The sequence below is a fragment of the Leopardus geoffroyi genome, chromosome D4, assembly GCF_018350155.1.
Source record: "Leopardus geoffroyi isolate Oge1 chromosome D4, O.geoffroyi_Oge1_pat1.0, whole genome shotgun sequence".
NCBI classification, from domain to species: Eukaryota; Metazoa; Chordata; class Mammalia; order Carnivora; family Felidae; genus Leopardus; species Leopardus geoffroyi.
In genome coordinates, this window is record NC_059342.1 from 80404382 (window position 1) to 80424270 (window position 19889).

At 39.4% G+C, this 19889-nt stretch overlaps 2 protein-coding genes across 14 annotated transcripts in view; one reads left to right on the top strand and one right to left on the bottom strand.

Annotated features, from left to right (window-relative positions):
- Positions 1 to 795: 795 nt before the first annotated feature.
- LOC123593214 lies at positions 796 to 18155 on the bottom strand. 3 transcript variants are annotated; one of them, XM_045468812.1, is made up of 3 exons: positions 17465 to 18155; positions 16011 to 16069; positions 796 to 984 (listed from the first exon to the last, which is right to left on the bottom strand). In XM_045468812.1, the coding sequence occupies exons 1-3, from the start codon at positions 18084 to 18086 to the stop codon at positions 799 to 801; spliced, it is 867 nt and encodes a 288-aa protein (XP_045324768.1). In that variant the 5' UTR covers positions 18087 to 18155; the 3' UTR covers positions 796 to 798. The 3 variants fall into 3 exon arrangements, 1 of the variants encoding a protein (XP_045324768.1); XR_006710190.1 differs by having other exon boundaries at positions 822 to 984; positions 16705 to 17618; XR_006710189.1 differs by lacking the exons at positions 16011 to 16069; positions 17465 to 18155 and adding exons at positions 2383 to 2575; positions 3166 to 3294 and having other exon boundaries at positions 822 to 984.
- Positions 17734 to 19889, top strand: part of CNTRL (centriolin) — an 85161-nt gene continuing 83005 nt past the window's right edge. For 9 of the 11 annotated variants that reach the window (XM_045468797.1, XM_045468802.1, XM_045468805.1 and 6 more), the window contains exon 1: positions 17734 to 17845. The gene's annotated coding sequence lies outside the window, so the exon portion shown is untranslated. The remainder of the gene's footprint in view (positions 17846 to 19889) is intronic. The other 2 variants (XM_045468798.1, XM_045468804.1) reach the window with 1 other exon arrangement.

The window sequence follows — 19889 nt, forward strand, 5'->3', positions numbered from 1 at the left end:
TCATCTCTAGCTTTGCCTCCTATTCGAGCTGGCCTGTTATTGACAATACATTATCCTTTACTTGGTTTACCATATTATGTATGCTTGTCAGGTTGGCTAAACTCAAATATCCACAGAAAGACACTTCCAAGAAACAGCTCTGAGTGTCTAAAGAGCAGTTAATGTGTACTGGCAGGGAGCTTGTACTGCTGCTAAAATTATGGAGGTGACCTCCATCCTCGGTCACCTAATTAGCATCATCACCATCGCCATCATCTTTAATGGCAATTCAGAAAGCACTGCAGCATTCAATATACCCGTTACTTCACCTGCCTTCTCTCCCTTTAGATAACTTCTAAAAGGGAATTTACTGGAAGAAGACTAAAGCTGTTTCGAACAGAAACACGGGAGACAAACATTGCTAGGTGCATTTTGTAATTTGGTTCACAATTTTCTACGTTAATGTGAAATTGAAATTCTATTCGTAAAAGAAGAGGATATTGAAAATAAACATGAGATTGTTTTCAAGTTAAAATTCAGCCTCTTGTATTAAGTTCTATAATACATCACTTCAAATTAAAAAAAAAATTTAAAAGGAGACTTGGTATCATTCTAAGAAAGGTCTTCCTTACCTCAAAATTATATTCATATTTTGCTGATTCTTTGTTTCTATAATGTAAAATTTAACCTTTAGTTTGTCAACTCTAGTTTTGTGTATGGTATAAATTTGGGAATTAATTTCATTCCCCCCCCCCAAAGATAAAATCCATTGGTCTCAATACCATTAATTAGGTCATCCCACTTTTTTCCCCCCAGAAATTAAGATTCCCTCTCTATTACACCTGACTCATCTGAATTGTAAACAGATTTGTCTGTCTGAATGAGGATAAATCCATTGTCATAGCGGAGTGGAATTTTTGTTGCTTTTGAAAAATGATCACATACAACTTCTAAATATACATATGAAACTGCATTTGGTCCTCCAGATAAATCTTTTGGTTGTATCTGTTTAAAAACAAAGTTAAAGAAGGAATATTATATAATAATCTTAAGATAATAAAAGCATTTATCTTTTAGGTAGCTATGAAAATGAGTTGAATAATTGTTTAGTTGTAACAAAAATTTTGTAAAATAAAACAGCAAATACAGAGGTGTTCCTGAAAAAATGTATTTGTTTCTTCTCAAATTTAGTTTGAAACAATTACTTCAAAAAATTATCCAGATTTAATGTCTGTTAAAAATGACAATCACTGAACAAAATTCAATTTTTAATAGAACATATCTATTAAAGGGTGAGGAAAAGGGTTGTGGACATGTCTCTAATTTTCCTTGAATGTTGTTCACAAATCTGTTTGAAAAAACTTACTTGATTCAAATCCAAACTGAAAGTACAAAAAGCCTATGATAGGTATATACTTTAGGAGAGAATTAATTTTGTAGAACAAAGAGGTTAAAATGTTGTACCTAATTCAGGAAAACAAATGTTCAAATTGTTCTCCGTTCACTTCTTTGAGTTTTTTAGATCAACAGAGTCAAATCTATGTCTATGTTTCTCTTCCTCTTACTTTTTTCCTCTGAATATATAAAATTTAAGTATTTAATTATTTCTTTCTGGTACAGTTTATCCATGGAGGATACATTACAAGACTAGGTGCCTGAAGCTGTGGATAGTACAAACTCTATAAATATTGTGTTTTTTTCCTATACATAATACCTATGATAAAGTTTAGTATATAAAATAGGCACAGTAAGAGATTACCATAACTAATAATAAAATAGAATTATAACAATATACTGTAATAAATGTTATACACACGTGGTCTCTTTTTCTCTCAAAATATCTTACTGTACTATACTCACCCTTCTCCTTGTAATGATGTGAGATGATAAAATGCCTATGTGACGGGATGAAGTGAGGTGAACGACGCAAACACATGACATAGTGTTAGACAACTACTGACCTGATGATACATCAGAAGAACGATCATCTGCTTCTGGACATCACGGTTCACCATGGTTAACTCAAACCACAAAAAGTAGAACAGCTGATGGGGCGGGGTAGGGGGGGCACCACTGTATTTATCTTGAAATTTTTTAAGCAGGTATATGTGGTGGCTGATTTTGTTTTCACCTCATGTCATCAAATCTTTTCATATTAATAACCTTAATCTGCTTCATTCACACTTTTACATTTCTTTACATTGCCTGTAAATCAGAAGCAGATTCTTAACATTTCCCACTTACTTACGTGTATAAACATATGACACTTATCTCTTCTCAACTAGTAAATGCTCTTAATAGTATGATGTAACACATTTTTATACCTACATGTAAAAAAGGATCAATGTGTGTTTTATAAAGAAACACTTGGCATATAAAAGAAACTATGATAAGAATACATACAGTTAAGTTTACAGAGCTTTGGAATTTATTTTCTGGAGACAAATTAACTTGGCCAAAAGAATATGTAAAACTTTTATCAGGATAACTTTTAATAGCAATGGTCACAGCAAATGAGTCCGTGTATCCATGAACTTGAATTACTACATTTTCAGAGGCTCCAACATAGAATACTTTAGGTGCTGAGACAACATACCTGTTGAAACAGTAAAATTACAGAGTCAGACTGTTAATAAAACATAATTTTTTAAAAACATTTCACTTAGGAGAATCAACTGAAATTAGCACTGTTTCTTATATTTAACAACATATATTTTATTTCTCAATGTTTTATTATCTATGATGAAGCCAGGATAGCTTCCTGAAAGTATCCAAAGGATGAGATTTCAAGGAGGCAGATCCAAGTGGTTTTGATGAGTTGCAGCCCGGGGCGGGGGGGGGGGGGGTGGAAATGTAATAGAGTCCACTATAAGAAATGCAAATAGGAATCATGCTTCTGTCTTTTGAAGAACCTTTTTTAATCAAAATACCAATCAATAAGTTACCCTTCCCCAGAGCAGAGGTAACAGCTTGGGAAAAATACAGTTTTTGAATACAAGTCATGTGGTGTTCACAAAGTACTCATACAGAAAAAAGAGTAACAGCATTGGACAATAGAGAAAAGAAGAAGCTAACCTGGAGTTTTCAGAAGTAGAAAATTAATTTCATGTGGCAGTGATTGAGTTCTGTTTTCTATAAAAGCATAACCAAAACACGTTGCAAATGAAAACGGGATTTTTCACTTACGTTTGCTCTTGTGCCCAACTTTTTCCCAAGTAGAAAAAAATACAGACTACACTTAAAATGTCCATGCCTGGGGTAGCATTAAGCTGTTGACAACTTTCTGGAAATTGTCCTCCTTTTTGTGAACTCAGCTTGAAAATTTTGGTTAAATTAGTCTTCAGGTTAATTATTAACATTAGATAGTGGGATCACTGAGAAGGAAAGCTAAGAATTTAAATCATAACCTTTGAATGTCTACAAGTAATTTTGGAATTTGAAATATAAAGCAGATGTTGATGAGTAAAGCAGAAAAGACACCCAAATGGGAGTCTCTAGAAAAATGTGTCAAAGCTGGACACAGACACAAAATACTTGGAGGCTGCTCTGGTCTTGCACATTTTCTGGGTGTAGTAGATGCAGTTGATGCCATGACCAGATCCCCCTTACTGGGCTTGGTGCAACCATTCTATAGATACCTTGAGTGCTGGCTGTTAAAGTTTCTCACTTGCCCCCTTCTCCAAGTAATTCACCTCAGCCATAGATGACAGCTTGCCCAGAAATTCTTGAGATGTTACATCCTCTGTCTGGGATTGGTTCATAGTCAATAACTGATTGATTCTGGGGGCACAACAGCCTACCTTCCTTGCTTCAAGGTGGGACAACTTCGTGGTAGCATCCATGCTACAGAGCACCCTGGTAGGGTCGGGGTGAAGCTAGACCTCAGCTGATACCACATCTTTGCTTAGTTCTTGCCCTGCCCTGTGCAGCTTCCCTTACTGCTTACAGGTTTCTCTTGAGAGAAGTCTTGTAATAAACTCACTTGCATGGAATATCTCCCTGTCTCAGGCTCTACATTCTAATTTTAAGGAGCATGGGAAGGGACTATCATCCTGGATCTCATGTAGAATGTCTCAGATATGGAAGTGGTTCTGAGGCTTCCATGGAATGGGTCTGGTTGAATGGGGCCTACGAGGTCTGTACTGATCCACTTTAGAGCAGGTCTAAAGTTCCAAGGCAGCTCCCCAAATGCTGAAATGTTCCCAGGGAACTCTAGGACTAGAAATGACTCCTCAAGGTCGACAACCAGGGCATGGCAAGGGAGCAATGAAGCTATTGCTGTCTTAGGCTTCCTTAAGTCGGCATTCAATTGCACGCATGGTCCCATCCTGAACTGCAAGTCTCTAGGTATATTGGGTGGCTAGTAGTTAGGTTATTGGGTTTTGTAATTGCCTCTTCACTTGACTGTTTTTCTCTCTAGACTATAAGTTCCATGAGGACAGGTACTGGGTCTAACATATATAATGGGGATATACCCCAGAACTTATTACACTGTCCAAAGGATACTTAGACACTCAACAAGTTGCCAAATGAATGAATGAAAAGGTGGGCCAAGGAAGATAATGTTGAAAGGCAGGCTGAGGGCAGGTTGTGGATGGCCCTGAATGCCAAATTAATGAGCCTGGATTTCATTTTGTATGCAACAGGAAACAAAGAATTTTGACATTGCTTCTCTGACCCTGGGGATGTTGCCATCTCCTCATGACTTACTGTTCTTTGTTCCATGGAAACAATAGGTAGTACATTTTATGCAAAGTATTAGTGAAAATGTTCTCTAAGGCAAAATGCAAGCAGAAATTGATAAAATTCTGAGATGTCAAATGTTCATTCACAACAGCAACTTTAAAAACTGTTCTATCATAACAGTTTTAGATTTTGATAAGCAAGAGTTTTATAGCTGTAATGTTAGACTTTATACTTTTGTCGGGACTAATGGCCTTGTGTGAGTAGTTAATGAACTCTCTCATGAAGTGATGTTGCTGACATACATGTTGTTGCAACACATTTTTTTGAACAGGGGCCGGTAAGCTAATATTTAAACCACTGACTGAGTTCTAAACCATGTCAAGCAGGAGCAATGATAGGAAAATTAGTAAGCAACAATGTATTGAAAAGGATCATTTAATGTAAAAAGACCTTAAGATTGTAGCTACATAGATCCAGTCCAGAACATTTTCAAACCAACAGTGTCAAAAACACTCTCATCAGAGATGAGACTAATTTTAGCTTTGTTTTAATTTTTGGCCAACCATCTCAGTTACTGAAGCCATCTGAAAGGAAAAATCACTTTATTTCAAGGGCATATTTAATATATATCTTCTTCTCATATAGGTTCAAAATTTGGGCCACAAAAGGACAATCTGTGTTACTCGTTTTGTACTCAGTCCCATGCATGGACTCACATGATTACTAAGAAGGAACAAATACAATGACAAAGATCGGGAACGAAAAAAGTGTCAGGTCAAATTTCACACTATTATCACTTTTTTTTAAAGCATTTTTAAATATATTTTTGAGAAACAGAGAGACAGAGCATGAACAGGGAAGGGGCAGAGAGAGAAGAGACACAGAATCTGAAGCAGGCTCCAGGCTCTGAGCTGTCAGCACAGAGCCTGATGCAGGGCTCAAACCCATGAACCATGAGATCATGACCTGAACTGAAGTCAGACACTTGACTGATGCTTGACCAACTGACCCACCCAGGTGGCCCTATTATCAGTACTTCTTAAACCTAAATAGGCCACATACATTTAATATTCCCTAATACTGAAACTTTCAGAGTTTTATCCCCCCAACCTCGTGACAAATGGGAAGAGAAATTACACAGGTGGAGTTATCTCAAGGCTTCTCAACCACAGCACTACTGACATTTTGGGCAGAGTGATTACAATGGGCAGCTGCCCTGTACATTGTAGGCTGTTTAGCAGCATGTCTGGCCTCCAATCCCACTAGATGTCAGCAGAACCTTCTTCTTAGTCATGGCCACAAAATGTCCCCGACACTACCAAATGTCCCCTGATGGGAAGCAGGGCAAAATGGTCTCTGGTTGAGAATCACTAGATTGCTCTATGTTTTAGTATTTAAGGAGAGAATGAGGAAGGTACTTACTTGTGCCTCTATCAAAGATACAGGGGTGCCTGGGTGGCTCAGTTGGTTAAGCATCTGACTTTGGCTCAGGTCATAATCTCACAGTTTTTGAGTTCAAGCCCTGCATCGGGCTCTGTGCTGACAGCTCAGAGCCTGGAGCTTGCTTTGGATTCTGTCTCCCCCTCTCTCTGCCCCTCCCATGCTCATGCTCTCTCTCTCTCAATAATAAATAAACATTAAGAGAAATTTTTTTTTAATAAAAAAAAAGATACAGAATTCAGTAGGCTCTTCATTTGAGCTATTTGGCTACTTTAAGCTACCATGGAAATCTGTAATTCCCTTAGTTTCTTCCACAAACAGGAATGTCATTATCTCATTTAATTTAAAAAAAAAATTGTTTTAGAGAGAGTACAAGCGGGAAGAGAGGCAGAGGGAGAAAGAGAATCTTAAGCAGGCTCCATGTTCAGTGTGGAGTCCAATGGGGAACTCGATTCCATGACTCTGGGATCATGACCTGAGCTGAAATCAAGAGTCAGACGCTCAACTGACTGAGCCACCCAGGCACCACTGGAAAGTCATTATTTCAAAGACCACTTATGGCTTCCAAATTTATATCTCCAATTGATATCTGAATGTTGGAGTGCCCCAGGGTTTGGGCCCTTTTCTACTTTTATTATTTTTTTTTATTTAAAAAAAAATTTTTTTTTTAACATTTATTTATTTTTGAGACAGAGAGAGACAGAGCATGAACGGGGGAGGGTCAGAGAGAGGGAGACACAGAATCTGAAACAGGCTCCAGGCTCTGAGCTGTCAGCACAGAGTCCGACGCGGGGCTCGAACTCACGGACCGCGAGATCATGACCTGAGCCGAAGTCGGCTGCTTAACCGACTGAGCCACCCAGGCACCCCCCTTTTCTACTTTTTAATGTGCATTCACCCACTAAGCAATCTCATCCAATCACATGAATTTGAATACTGTCTACATACACCAATGCACTTAAATTTCATTCTCTGGACCACCCCCCTAAGCCCTAGAGTTGTATATCTAATTGCCTTACTCATAACCTACACTTGGATATCTAATTAGCATCTTAAACTTACTACATTCACAACAACTTTAAAGATCTCCTTGCTCTACAACAGAATATCAAAAAATTAGGACAGCTTCTAACATATATGATAAGGATTGAAACATTCAGAAAAAAAAACTTGGAGGATATACAGGTTATGCAAAGTGAAGAAAACTATTCATCTACCCCCCCCCCCAAAAAAACCTCCCTTAATATACTCATAAAAAAAGAGAAAATATTGCAATCAGGAAGCAAGAACAGGATACCATAAAAAAGGAACATTCAGAGAACAAAACGAGCTCTTAGGTATTAAAAACATATAAGAAACTTTGGAATATAAAGTTGAGTAAATCTTCAAAAAAGCAAAGAGATGGTAAATAGGAGAAAAAAGGATAAATTGATTAGGATAAGATAAAGAAGGATAAAATAAGAGGATGAGGAGGCCCAGCAGCTGAATAATGAGAAATGAGAGCTCCAGAAAGATAGGAGGGAGCTTATTATCAGTGAAATAATTTAGAAAATTTTCCAGGAAAGAAGGATGGGAGTTGTCAGATTAGAAGATCCTTCCAAGGGCCGAGTAAAAAGATGAAAATATATTGATACCAAGGCACATCATCTGGAACTTTGGAGGCACTGAGGACAAGAAATAGATCCTAATAGTTTCCAAGGAAAGAGAGACAGACAGACAGAAAGACACAGAGAGAAATATGACATATAAAGGATTAAGAGTTAGAAGGATTAAGAAGGATTATGAGTTAGAATGGAGAATGGTCTGAACTTTCAATAGCCACAGGGAAGCGAGAAGACAATGGAGGGATACCTTCAAATTTCTAAAGGAAAATTATTTCTAGTTTCTACATTCAATCAAACCATCCATGAGGTGTTAAGGGTAGAATAAGACATTTTCAGAAATGCAAGGCTTTAAAAAAAATTGCCTCCTATATGTCTGACTTCAATGTGCTAGGAGAATGTGCTCTACCAAAATAAGAGTATAAACCGAGAAAATAAAGATATGCAGGAGGTCCAACACAGGCTTGAGGCAAAAGGATTTCTCAATGGGATAGTGAAGGGAAAGTCCAGGATGACAGCTATGCACAAGATGTACAGGAAATCCAAACACTTGTAGCAGTTGAGACTCAAGGGACAGATTTGTTGAGGATTTTCATCATCCAGATCCATGTTGCTGGTTTTTAAAAATTTTTTTTAACATTTATTTATTTTGAGAGAGAGACACACACAGACAGAGCCTGAGCAGGGGAGGGGCAGAGAGAGAGGGAGACACAGAATCTGAAGCAGGCTCCAGGCTCTGAGCTGTCAACACGGAGCCTGACGCGGGGCTCAAACCACAAACTGCGAGATCATGACCTGAGCCAAAGTTGGACCCTCAACCGACTGAGCCACCCAGGTGCCCCCATTCTGCTCTTATATCATCTTTTTCACGTGAGGTCAGAATGCCCAGGTGAACCTGACCCAGATTCTTATTTGTACTTGGCTTGTTGCAATTTGTTCTGATGAAATTCCTACTCTCCATTCCTGATCTACACTACCCCCAACCAGACGCCCAAATGCAGTAACTTCTGTGCTTATCATAACTCACTACATTTACCATGTACACAGACACAGACATTCCCCAAAGTGGCTCTTGTAAATTCTCAAGAGATAAAACTAGGTTGTGACCCAGAAACTATTCACCTATCTACTCTAGGAATACTTCATCTACTAATGGCAATCTTGACTTTTCCTTAGTAACTATATTTGGCTTTCTATTCAGTTATTCAAAAGTAAACATTATACAAATTAAGGATAAACATACACCTGGTAAAACTATAATGAAAAGCAAGGAAATTATTCATATGTAAGGATTATTAATATAAAAGTCATCCTCTTTTGGGGAAGAGGATGGGACACCATATAAAGAATGGGTACATACAGGCACACAGAGAGCTTCTATTTCTTAACCTGGGTGCCCTATATGCAAGTATTCAATATGTTATTATTCTCCAAGCTATACTTATATGTTTTACAATCTCTTCTTTATTTATGATAAATATAGTAATAAATACCCTGAAAAAGAAAATTAAATAATGCATTCTGAGAGTGATGAGACTTCTGACACATCAAATTTAAATGAAAAGTAAATATAACATACTTTACAAATATATATTTGTTTTTTCTTCTCAGCTTATTTAATAATCTTATATTTTATAAGGCAATAATTATGTTAAAGCATTGGTGTGTTTGTAACATATATTTAGGCACGAAGTATAATAACAGCACAAAAAGGAGAAAGAGGAAAGCTTATGAGAACAACATTTTTATGTATCAGTACAGTTAGGTTAGCATAAATATGAAGTAGATTCAGATAAGTTATGGTAAGCCATAGAGAAATCATTAAGAAAATAACTTCTAGAGACACCTGGGTGGCTCAGTTGTTTAAGCATCTGACTCTTGATTTTGGCTCAGGTCATGAGATCAAGCCCTGTGTTGGGCTCTGTGCTGAAAGCAGGGAGCCTGCTTGGGATTCTCCCTGTCCCTCTCTCTCTGCCCCCTCCACTCGTGCTCCCGATCTCTCACTCAAAATAAATAAATAAACATTAAAAAAGAAAAGAAAATAACTTCTAAAAATAGAGTAAAATTACAGGAATTAAAACTAACACTAGAAAATAGTCATTTAATGTTTTAAAAAAAGCTATAAGGGAGGAATAGAGAAACAAAAAATACATGATACATAGAAAACAAAAAGTAAAGTGGCAGATATAAATTTAGATATATCAATAATCACATGAAATGTTAGTAGGTTAAATTACACAATCAAAGGGTAAAGATTGTCTGGCTGGATTTTTACAAAAACAAGACCCAACTATATGCTGTCTACAGGACACACTTTTGATTCAAAGATACAAATAGGTTTTGGGTAAAAAAAGATATATAACAGCAACCATAAGAAAACTGGAGTGACTATATCATATCAGACCAGACATATGTATACAAGAATCATTCTCCATTCTCTCATATGGTAGGCTATAAAACAAGCCTCAATAAATTTAAAAGAATTTAAATTACATAGAATACGTTCTCTGATCACAGTGGAGTGAAAGTAGACATTAATAACAAAAAAAATTGGGAATTCACAAATGTGTGGAAAAAAAATTTTTTTTTACAATGTTTTAATGTTTACTTATTTTTGAGAGAATGTGTGAGTGGGGGAGGAGCAGAGAGGGAGACACAGAATTTGAAGCAGGTTCCAGGCTCTGAGCTGTCAGCACAGAGTCTGACGTGGGACTGGAACCCACAAGCCGTGAGATCATGACCTGAGCTGAAGTCAGACGCTTAACCGACTGAGCCACCCAGGCACCCCACAAATGTGTTGAAATTTAACAACACGTTCCTAAATAACAAATGGTTCAAAGAAAAAAAATCACAAAGGAAATTGGAAAATACTTTGAGATGAATAAAAATGAGGACAACATACCAAAATATATGGGATGCAACAAAAGCAGTGCTTAGAGGAAATTCTGTAACTGTAAACATCTACATTAAAAAAGAAGATCTCAAATCAACAACCTAATCTCCATCTTAAGACAGAAGAGAAGAGAAAACTAAGTGCAAAGCAAGTAGAAGAAAGGAAAAAACACCAATTAGAGTTGGAATTCTAGAATAGGAAAACAATAGAGAAAGTCAAACCTAACCAAAAGTCAGTTCTTTAAAAAAAAAAAAAAAATCAACAAATTAGTCAAATCTTTAAGCTCTCCAAGAAAAAAGTATTGTCAGAGTTTTTTAATTTTTATTCACTAGATATTCTTATTCACTAAATTTTTATTCACTAAAATAATGAATAAAGAGGAGACATTATTCACAATATTCCAGAAATGGAAAGGATTATAAGGGAATGCTATGTATAACTGTATGCTAACAGATGAAATTAAAAAAAAGATGAAATAGAAAAGTTCCTAGAAATACATAAACTACTAAAATTGAAGAAGAGATAGATGATCAGGAAAGACCTATAATAAGTAAAGAAATTCAATTAGCAATTTAAAAACTACACACAAAGCCCAAGTCCAACGACTTCACTGGTGAATTTCTATCAAACATATAAAGAAGAATTAATGCCAATTCTTCTCAAACTCTTACTAAAAAATATAAGAGGAGTGAACACTTCCCAATTCATTCTATCAGATCAGTGTTACCCTGATACCCAAACCAAAGACATCATAGGAAAACTATAGAACAATATCACTTATACATATAAATGCAAAAATTCTCAACAATGCTACAAACTAAATACTACAAACTAAATACAAGCAAACTAAATTAAGCAGCATATAAAAAGGATTATAAGCCATGAGGAAGTGGGATTTATCCCAGGAATGTAAAGTTGGCTTAACATCCCAAAATTAATTAACGTAAAACACTGTAACACCAGAATGAAGAACAAAACCCATGGTCATCTCAACAGATGCAGAAGAAAACATTTGACAAATTCAATCCTCTCTCATGATTAAAAAAAAAAAAAAGCCAACAAGCTAGAAATAGAAGAAAACTTCCTCAACCTGATAACAGCATCTAAGAAAAATCCACACTTAACATATTTAAATGATGAAAGACTGAATGCTTTCCTCCTAAGATCAGGGAAAAGCACTTGCATTCAAAATTATACTGGAAGTTCTCATCAGGACAATTAGGTGAGAAAAATAAACAAAAGGCATCAATATTGAAAAGGAAGAAGTAAAACTATCTCTATTTTCAAATGACATGATCTTGTATTAGAAAATCCTAAGGAATCCACTTAAAAAACAAACAAACAAACAAAAAACCATTAGAACTAAGAAATCAGTTCAGCCAGGTTGTAGGACACTGGATCTATACACAAATGTAGATTGTATTTCTATATAGCAGCAATGAATAAACTGAAATTAAGAAAACAGTTCCATTTATAATAGCATCAAAGAAAATAAAGTTACTTAGGAAAAAACCCAAAAGAAGTATAAGTTATACTCTGAAAACTATAAAACATGTTGAAAGAAATTTAAAAAAACCTAAATAAATGGAAAGACATCCCATGCTTATGAGTTGGAAGACTTCATATTGTTAAGATTGCAATATGCCCCAAACTGATCTACAGATTTAACACCTAATATGGCTCATCTGAGCCCCTTTGGCTGTGGCACCTAATTTATGGCTTTACTGCTCCAACTGTGCTCTAGCCCTGCTAATGAACTTCTGGTTTCCTCAAGTTGCTCTCTCAAATACCTTTGGTCCTCGCACAAGTTACCTATTCCTTTCGCCTTAGATGCTCATCTCAACTTTTTCATGTGGCTAACTTCCACAGGTTGTCCTCAGGTCTCAGCTTACAAACCCTATTTTCTAAGATATCTTCCTTGATCTACTCTGAAGAGGATAAATGCCTCTTTCTGTGTGTGCCTTTACGACCCATTCTTACTGATTTCAACACTTCCTATACAATTCTGCCAATCTCGTTTTATATTCTACTTGTCTGTATTGCCTTAATGAAATGTAGTCATATCTGGTAGGCAGGGCTGAGTCATATTTGCCATATTCATTGAACAGATGAATTGAACAAATCGAAGAACTCACATGTTGATTTTGTCAAATGATGCTCCTTTCTTTGGCTTCCATCACCACCAAGAGTAGTGGTTCTCAGTCTTACCTGCACATCAGGATCATCTTGGGAGTTTTAAAAAATCTTGAGTCCTAGGTCATACCTTGGTCTGATTAAATCAAGGTCTCTGAATAGGGTGGGGTGGGCAGGCATTACCTCGGGTAATTAAATATGTAGCCAAAGCTAAGAACCACTGTACTAGAAGTAGATTCTCTTCTATGGGACCATCTTCTAAGATTAGTTTGGTCTCTTTTACTTTACTTTTTAGAGTATGAGCTGGAATCTAAGTGTCACCCTAAGTGAGGGCTATCTAAGGCATAATTACTAAGGAGGTCCTCAGAAGTCATTATAAGAGGAAGTTAAGAGGAGTTCAAGTTCCTGCATCAGTCTACATGGAGATGGGGAGAGGACTCTGACAATACATATTGTCATACTGGCTTTCCTTGGGTTCAGCTTCAATAGGCCTATGCTTAAGTTCCCAGGAAACCCCAATAACAGGTTAGCTGAAATTGTTTAAGTCTCCATGGGGAACTGAGAGACAAGAAGAGCTCAGTAGTATGCTTTTGATTGGTTTTACATAGTAGTGATCACCATTAACAATGAGAGTCAGTTATATCTGTTAAGGACATAAAGGGGAAAAAAAGAAATAATGACAAGAGGCCAGGACCTCTTGGTTCAGGAGACTCCTCCCTCAGTACAGAAGCACACTTATCATCAGACACCAACTCCCTCAGCACATATGCACTTTGGCAACAGAGTGGTATCTTTGGTTGATCAACAGCAGTGTGGCAACCATGAAGATGGTCTTCTTGGATTTCCCTTAAAGAAAGAAATTGCTGGGCGCATGGGTGGCTCAGTCAGTTAAGCGTCCGACTTTGGCTCAGGTCACGATCTCAAGGTTTGTGGGTTCGAATGCCGCGTCGAGCTCTGTGCTGATAGCTCAGATTGTGGAACCTGCTTCCGATTCTGTGTCTCCCTCTCTTTCTGGCCCTCCCCCACTCCCAGCTCATGCTCTCACGCTCTCTCTCTCTCAAAAATAAATAAACATAAAAAGAAAGAGCTTGCCATCCAGCTTCAAGGAGCATATTAGTTAACAGCTTCCAGTTGTCAATGCTTTCAAGACCCACATTAGCTTTCAAGCTGTGCTCTTCCCAGGCAGCCTTCAGCCAATGACTTAACACTAGAACCTGGCCATTTCTAGGTAAGAAAATAACTTTATCTTTTAAGACTGAAAGATGATAATGTTAACTGTAAATTGAAGGAGGTTAGCTAGAGGATATGACCAAACCCTGAGATTCTCTCTAGTTCTTACATTCTATAAATCTGTTGAAAAGAATCTGGGAAAGTTTTATATGAATAGTTAATCTTGCTCATCTCTGATTCACCTGGCAATACAAATACATTGTTTTCCTTCTTCTAGAAATTTGTTTCTGGTTCACTTCCTTTTCTGATGCTATCCTGAATTTATTCCCTTTTGCTGATATCTGTACACGATATTTTGAGACCAAGTGAATATGTTATTCCCCAACTGTCTTTCATGTAATGGTTTTAATACCTATTGATGATCTTTGAATCAAATATGTTGAGGGTGGCAAAATGGCAATTTGCTAACTTGAGCATTTCATCTATAGCTGGAATGCTTCTGAAAGAAAGGGTTTCCCTTTTGTAGAAATTCAAAATGTTAACTTACAAAAGCTTTAAAATAGGAAGTTACAGGAATTTAGAGCTTAAAATATTTCAAAGCTAGATACAAGCCAATAGTATTTGGAGGTTGTTTTGGTCTCAAATATTCTCTGGTCACACGGGAAAGCCACTCTAACCCTGAAGAGGTAAATGATAGATAATAGTGTGGATTCAGGTGGTATGATTCAGAGACAGAGGAGTTCAGGATCTGCTTGAGTGGGTCTGGTTTGGACCTGAGCACAAAAAGCCTGTTACTGGCCTTTACATCTGAGCTCACAGAGCAGGCCTCAAATTTTTCAAGTCTCGGTGTCTTTACCAACCTTGGCACTGGAAACAGCCCAAGGTTAACCTGGATGGGGTTGTTATAAATCACTGGATATTACAGGCCCTTCCCATTCTGGATTCAACCCATACACAAATTCACATTAGAACTTTAGTGGAACACCACCAAGTCTCTAATTCTATTCCATTATCAGAGTGTCTTACTTTTCTGTATTTCCCACTAGATTGCAATCTTTTTGAGGGTAAAAACTATCTCGTTCACCACTGCATTCCCACAGATCTGGCACATAAAAGGGTTTTAATATATATAGGAAAAATGAATAGAGAGGAAAGCCAAGGACAGATGAACAACAATAAAAACAAAAAATGAACGCACTACATTGAGACAAGATGATCAACAGTTTTGCAAACCAAGCCCAATGAATTTGGTATTTTGCAGACAGGTCATTGTACATTATTGTATAGAGTTAGGTTATTTTCACATATCAATATTCATAGGTGTCTAATGCAAAATTTGCATTTAGACAAAGTACATGATTTGTTTTTCTATTGCAAATTATACCTTACTCTGTGAGATTAAAAAAAAACAAACAAGCATTTATTTAAAAATACATCCGTAATTTAGTTAACTTTCAAAAGTCACAGGCAGAAATGGCAGTAATGGAAGCTGCCGTCCCTGTCTGATCAGCTAGTCTGATTCTCCTCTAAAGCAAATTTGCGAAAAGATTAAACTGGGTTTCATAACATGAGGCAAGTTCAAACAAACAGAATAACTTTGCTATCATTGGGAAAGAACCGTGGGACAGCTAAGTCATTCTACCATGGCTAATATTTGTATTGTAAATGCAACTCAGAAGAGAAACAACTTTTTCATGTTATCAGATAAATACATATTGGCGTGGAATGAATGAGTTACCCTCACTCCTTTCCAATTTTCACTCTTGCTTTAGGGAGGGAGGTTCCTGTAGCATGCTAAGAGAGGCAGTTAATATTCAAATTACCTAGAGAAAGGTTTCCCCTCTGACATCTTCAAGGCCTAAGGTCTGTCCAACACCTTCATGCTAGACACTAGTAGAGGGTACTGTATCCGGTTCAAGGAGGAAAATTGGCAATAAGGGACTGGAGAGTACCCATCAAGGCTGACTAGATATGGACTGAGAGACTACCCACAGGAAAAGGAAAAGTGTTTTGCACCATCCTCTGGACTTTGTGTATATTTTTGGTGGCTACTGATAACATTGATAATGAACTATACCAGCACACCATGTGTTGATATTGGAACCCACCTGAATATCATTGCAGACTGTGAGGCATAGCAGTGAGGTTACGTGATAAATCCAATTCTCTGGGGGAAAAGAAAAAGAAATGAGCGTCAAAATAAACAAAAGAAACAAAAAAATGACCGAACAGAAATTCAGCAACGTGCACGTTATTATTCCAAGCTAATTTCAACCTAATTTCCATAAAAAAATGAATACCTCTTCCTCTTAAATTTAAAACCTGGAGCTTTCCAGGAATTTCACCTTTTCAACAACTCCAAGGGCTTCCTTCTGTGTTGCATAAATAGCGGGAGACAGGTGGGGAAGCATCATTCATGAAAATGTGAAGGCAATAGTGCCCCCTGTTGGAAGTCACCTGAATTTCTTATTGAAATGAATCCACCTGACTTGAAAAACTAGAAGGGCCCGGTGTGGCTTATAATATGGCTCCTCTTCCACCTTCTTCTTCTTCTTCTTCTTTTTTTTTTTTTTTAGCTTTTTCATTCCAGATTTTTGCATTAAATGACCTACTTAACAACCAGCTGATTTTCAAGCTATGTTTTCCCTCCTCCTGGGGTTTGCACAAGCTGTTCCCCTTTGCCAAGCAAATCCTTCCCCCACTCTCCCACACCTTGACTAAATTCTTCTCCTCTTTCAGGCTCACCTCTTCCGGGAAACCTTGGCCTGATAATAAAATAACTAAAACATACTGAGAACTTACTGTGGGACAGGCACTTTTCTAAGTTCTTTCACGGGCATTAACTTGCGTAATTATGAGGAAAACTGTAGGAAGTAGGTGTGATTATCCCATTTCGTGGAGGAGGAAACCGAGACAGAGATGGGGGAAATTTCTAAAAGTGTTACAAAGATGGACCATGAACTCTAAGGAAGAATCTGTGAGCAAATGCCTAAGAACTAGGGATGGGGCGGGGGGGGGGGGGCGGGGGAGGTCATAACGAAGTTAAAGATTATGCCGGGATGTTGGTCTTTTGCGCAAACGAGATTCGAAGATTACGGTAAAAGAGAGGTAGTGACTGCACTGGAGATTTCTGGAGACGGTGCAGCCTCTGTTGGTGACACGGTTCAAGGTACAAGCAGGGGAGTGGGAGGCTGTGGGGGGGGGGTTGGAAGGTGTTCTTGAGAATGTTTCCTAATTCACAATATCCGCCAAATTCTACTTAAATGAATGCTGAATGTATGTGGTGAAACGTAGCACTTTCAGGAAAGCCCTAACCCACGTCTCCTCAGAGGCTGCTTGCTTTTGCTTCTCGGTCCCCAACCGGAGGAATATTCTGCACAGCGCACGAGAACGTTCGCTGCCCGGTTTCCCGAGCCCGGCTCGCTCCCTGACTGGTCCCGGAAGGAGAGCCCTCGCCTCAGAAATAGGCCGCGCCAGGAGAAGCTGCGGCCAGCACCGAAAGGGCGGTTGCGCGGCCACTGCGTTAAGTCGGTCTCTCAGGTCGGCCTCCGGCTCAGCCCACCAGGAGCGTGTCCGAGGTCTGGCGTGAGGCACCTGCGGCTTCGCCCCAGGGAAGGGAGATGGGCTAGTCGGCGACTGCAGCAGGAAAGCTCGCCTCCCACGGGCTCCGCGTCCACAGGCAGCCAAGGGTGCCAAAGCGCCCCGCGACCCAGGCGCCACGGCTCGAGGCGGCAAAGGCGGCGGGAAGCCGTGCCCCGCCCACTCAACGGCCCCAGGAGAGGCGTGGCCGCGGCAGGCCCCGCCCACACCGCGCGCGCGGCCCCTGGGCAACCGGCACAACACAACAAAATGGCCGCCGCATCGCTGGACGCCTGAAGGGAACAACCTGCGCGTCTCCCGCCCCGCCTCGTCCCGCGGGCCCGCTCGGATCGGCTCCTCGGCGGTGAGTGCCAGGCCGGGTCGAGGCCGTTCTCCGGCATCGGGCGGAGCGGTGGGGGCTGGCGACGAAGGCGGGAAGGCCTGTAGCGAGCGTGGGGTGGGACGGCTCGGGATGGATCCGGGGGCGGGGGCGTGTGCCTGGAAATTGGGATTGGATGAGAAGGAGGGGAGGGCCGGAACGGGCGTGGGGAGGAGGATGAAGGAGGGAGGTTTGGATGAGAAGTGAGAAGGTCACTGGTGGGCATGGGTGTGGGGGGCAGTTGGGAATGGAGAACCAGACTGCGGGGAGGTGTGGACGTTGGGTGCGGCTCCGAGAAGGATGGGGTCCTGCCACCTGGAGGAGGAGGAGGAGGGGGAGGAGGAGGGAGAGGCAGGGGTGTGCCAACTGTCTGCGGGGAATGGCAGGGATAAAGGACGGTTTGGGTGTCCTTACGAGTGCCCTGGTATCCGACAGAATACAGTACGTGGAGAATGATGAAAGTTAGGGTATTGAGAAGAAATGTTGAAAGGGAAAGCGAATATTTTGTTGTATAATGGTTAAAGGATGGGTGAATCCTGATGTCAAAACTTGGGTTCAAGTCTTGGTTCTACCAACTTGTGTTACTTAACCCGCTCTGTGACTTTGGGCATGTACCTTAATCTTCCTGAGCATGTTTTCTCATTTGTAAAAATAACTGCTCATTACCTTAGAGTGTACAGTATGTGTCAAATTCAGCCCTAAGCCCTTCGCGTGTATTAACTAATTGAGAATTTAAAATAACCTGTATGAAGTGACCATCTTCATTTTAAAGTTGAAGAAACTGTGGACCAGAGAGGTTAAGTAATTTGCCTAATGTCACACAGTAAATAGAGAAGCAGGATTTGAACTCCCGCTGTTTAGTTCCAGAATTCAAGCTCTTAATTCTCAATGACATACTGCCACTTGTAAAGAGATGAATAATTCTCACCTTATACATCATCTGTGAGAATTTAAATTTGCTAATGTATTTTTTTTTATTAAAAAAAATTTTTTTTAACGTTTATTTATTTTTGAGACAGAGAGAGACAGAGCATGAGTGGGGGAGGGGCAGAGAGAGAGGGAGACACAGAATCGAAAGCAGGCTCCAGGCTCTGAGCCATCAGCCCAGAGCCCGATGCGGGGCTCGAACTCACGGACCGCGAGATCTTGACCTGAGCTGAAGTTGGCCGCTTAACCCACTGAGCCACCCAGGCGCCCCTTGCTAATGTCTTTAAGAGTGCTTAGCACTGTGCTCTTTGCATTCAACAAATATTTATTGTGCATGCAACAATAGACAGAATCTCTGCTGTCTTGTAGCTTGGAAACAAGCAATAATCAAGTTGTGGCGCAAATGATCATTTAATTGTAATTGTGAGATGTTCTAAAGGAGACTACTTGGTGCAGGGACTGTATATAATAGGGAGATGTAATCCTTTTGTGCATCTTGAGTGTAGAAACCCTGCCTTCTCAGCATTATTTTTTGAGCCTCACAGTTCTTAGTGCATAAAAGTCACTCAATAAAACTGAGTTACTGAATAAATTAATTAATGGGAAGAGATGGGCAGCTTGTGTTTTAGGATACCTGAGTAGAATGGAGAGAGATAGGAGAGGAGAAGCCGGGATGTTAATAGGGTGAAAAAGGACATGGAGGTCAGGGTGTTGGAAGGAAACGGCTAGTATCCAAACAATCACATTTGGGATGGAGAGGAATGGGTAGAGGTTTGGCTATTTTGTTGGGGGAGAATAATTTGAAGTCAGAGTATAATAATAGAGATTAGGATGTCAGGGTATTTGCTGAGATGAGTAATTTGGGGAGCCAAGATGGATATAGAAGCGTTGAGATAGGATGCTGGGAAGAACTGCAGAGGAAAAGACGCTAATACAGCGTTTGGGAATTGGGACAGTGTTTGTGGGGAAACTCGGCAATGAGAATGGGATGAAGTATGGGAGGCAGAGGCTGACAAGCACAGGAGTGGAGGATTGCCTTTGGAGAGGAGTGGGAATCAGCATATTTGAAAGGGCCAGAGAAAGAGTATTTAAGTGGGTCAAT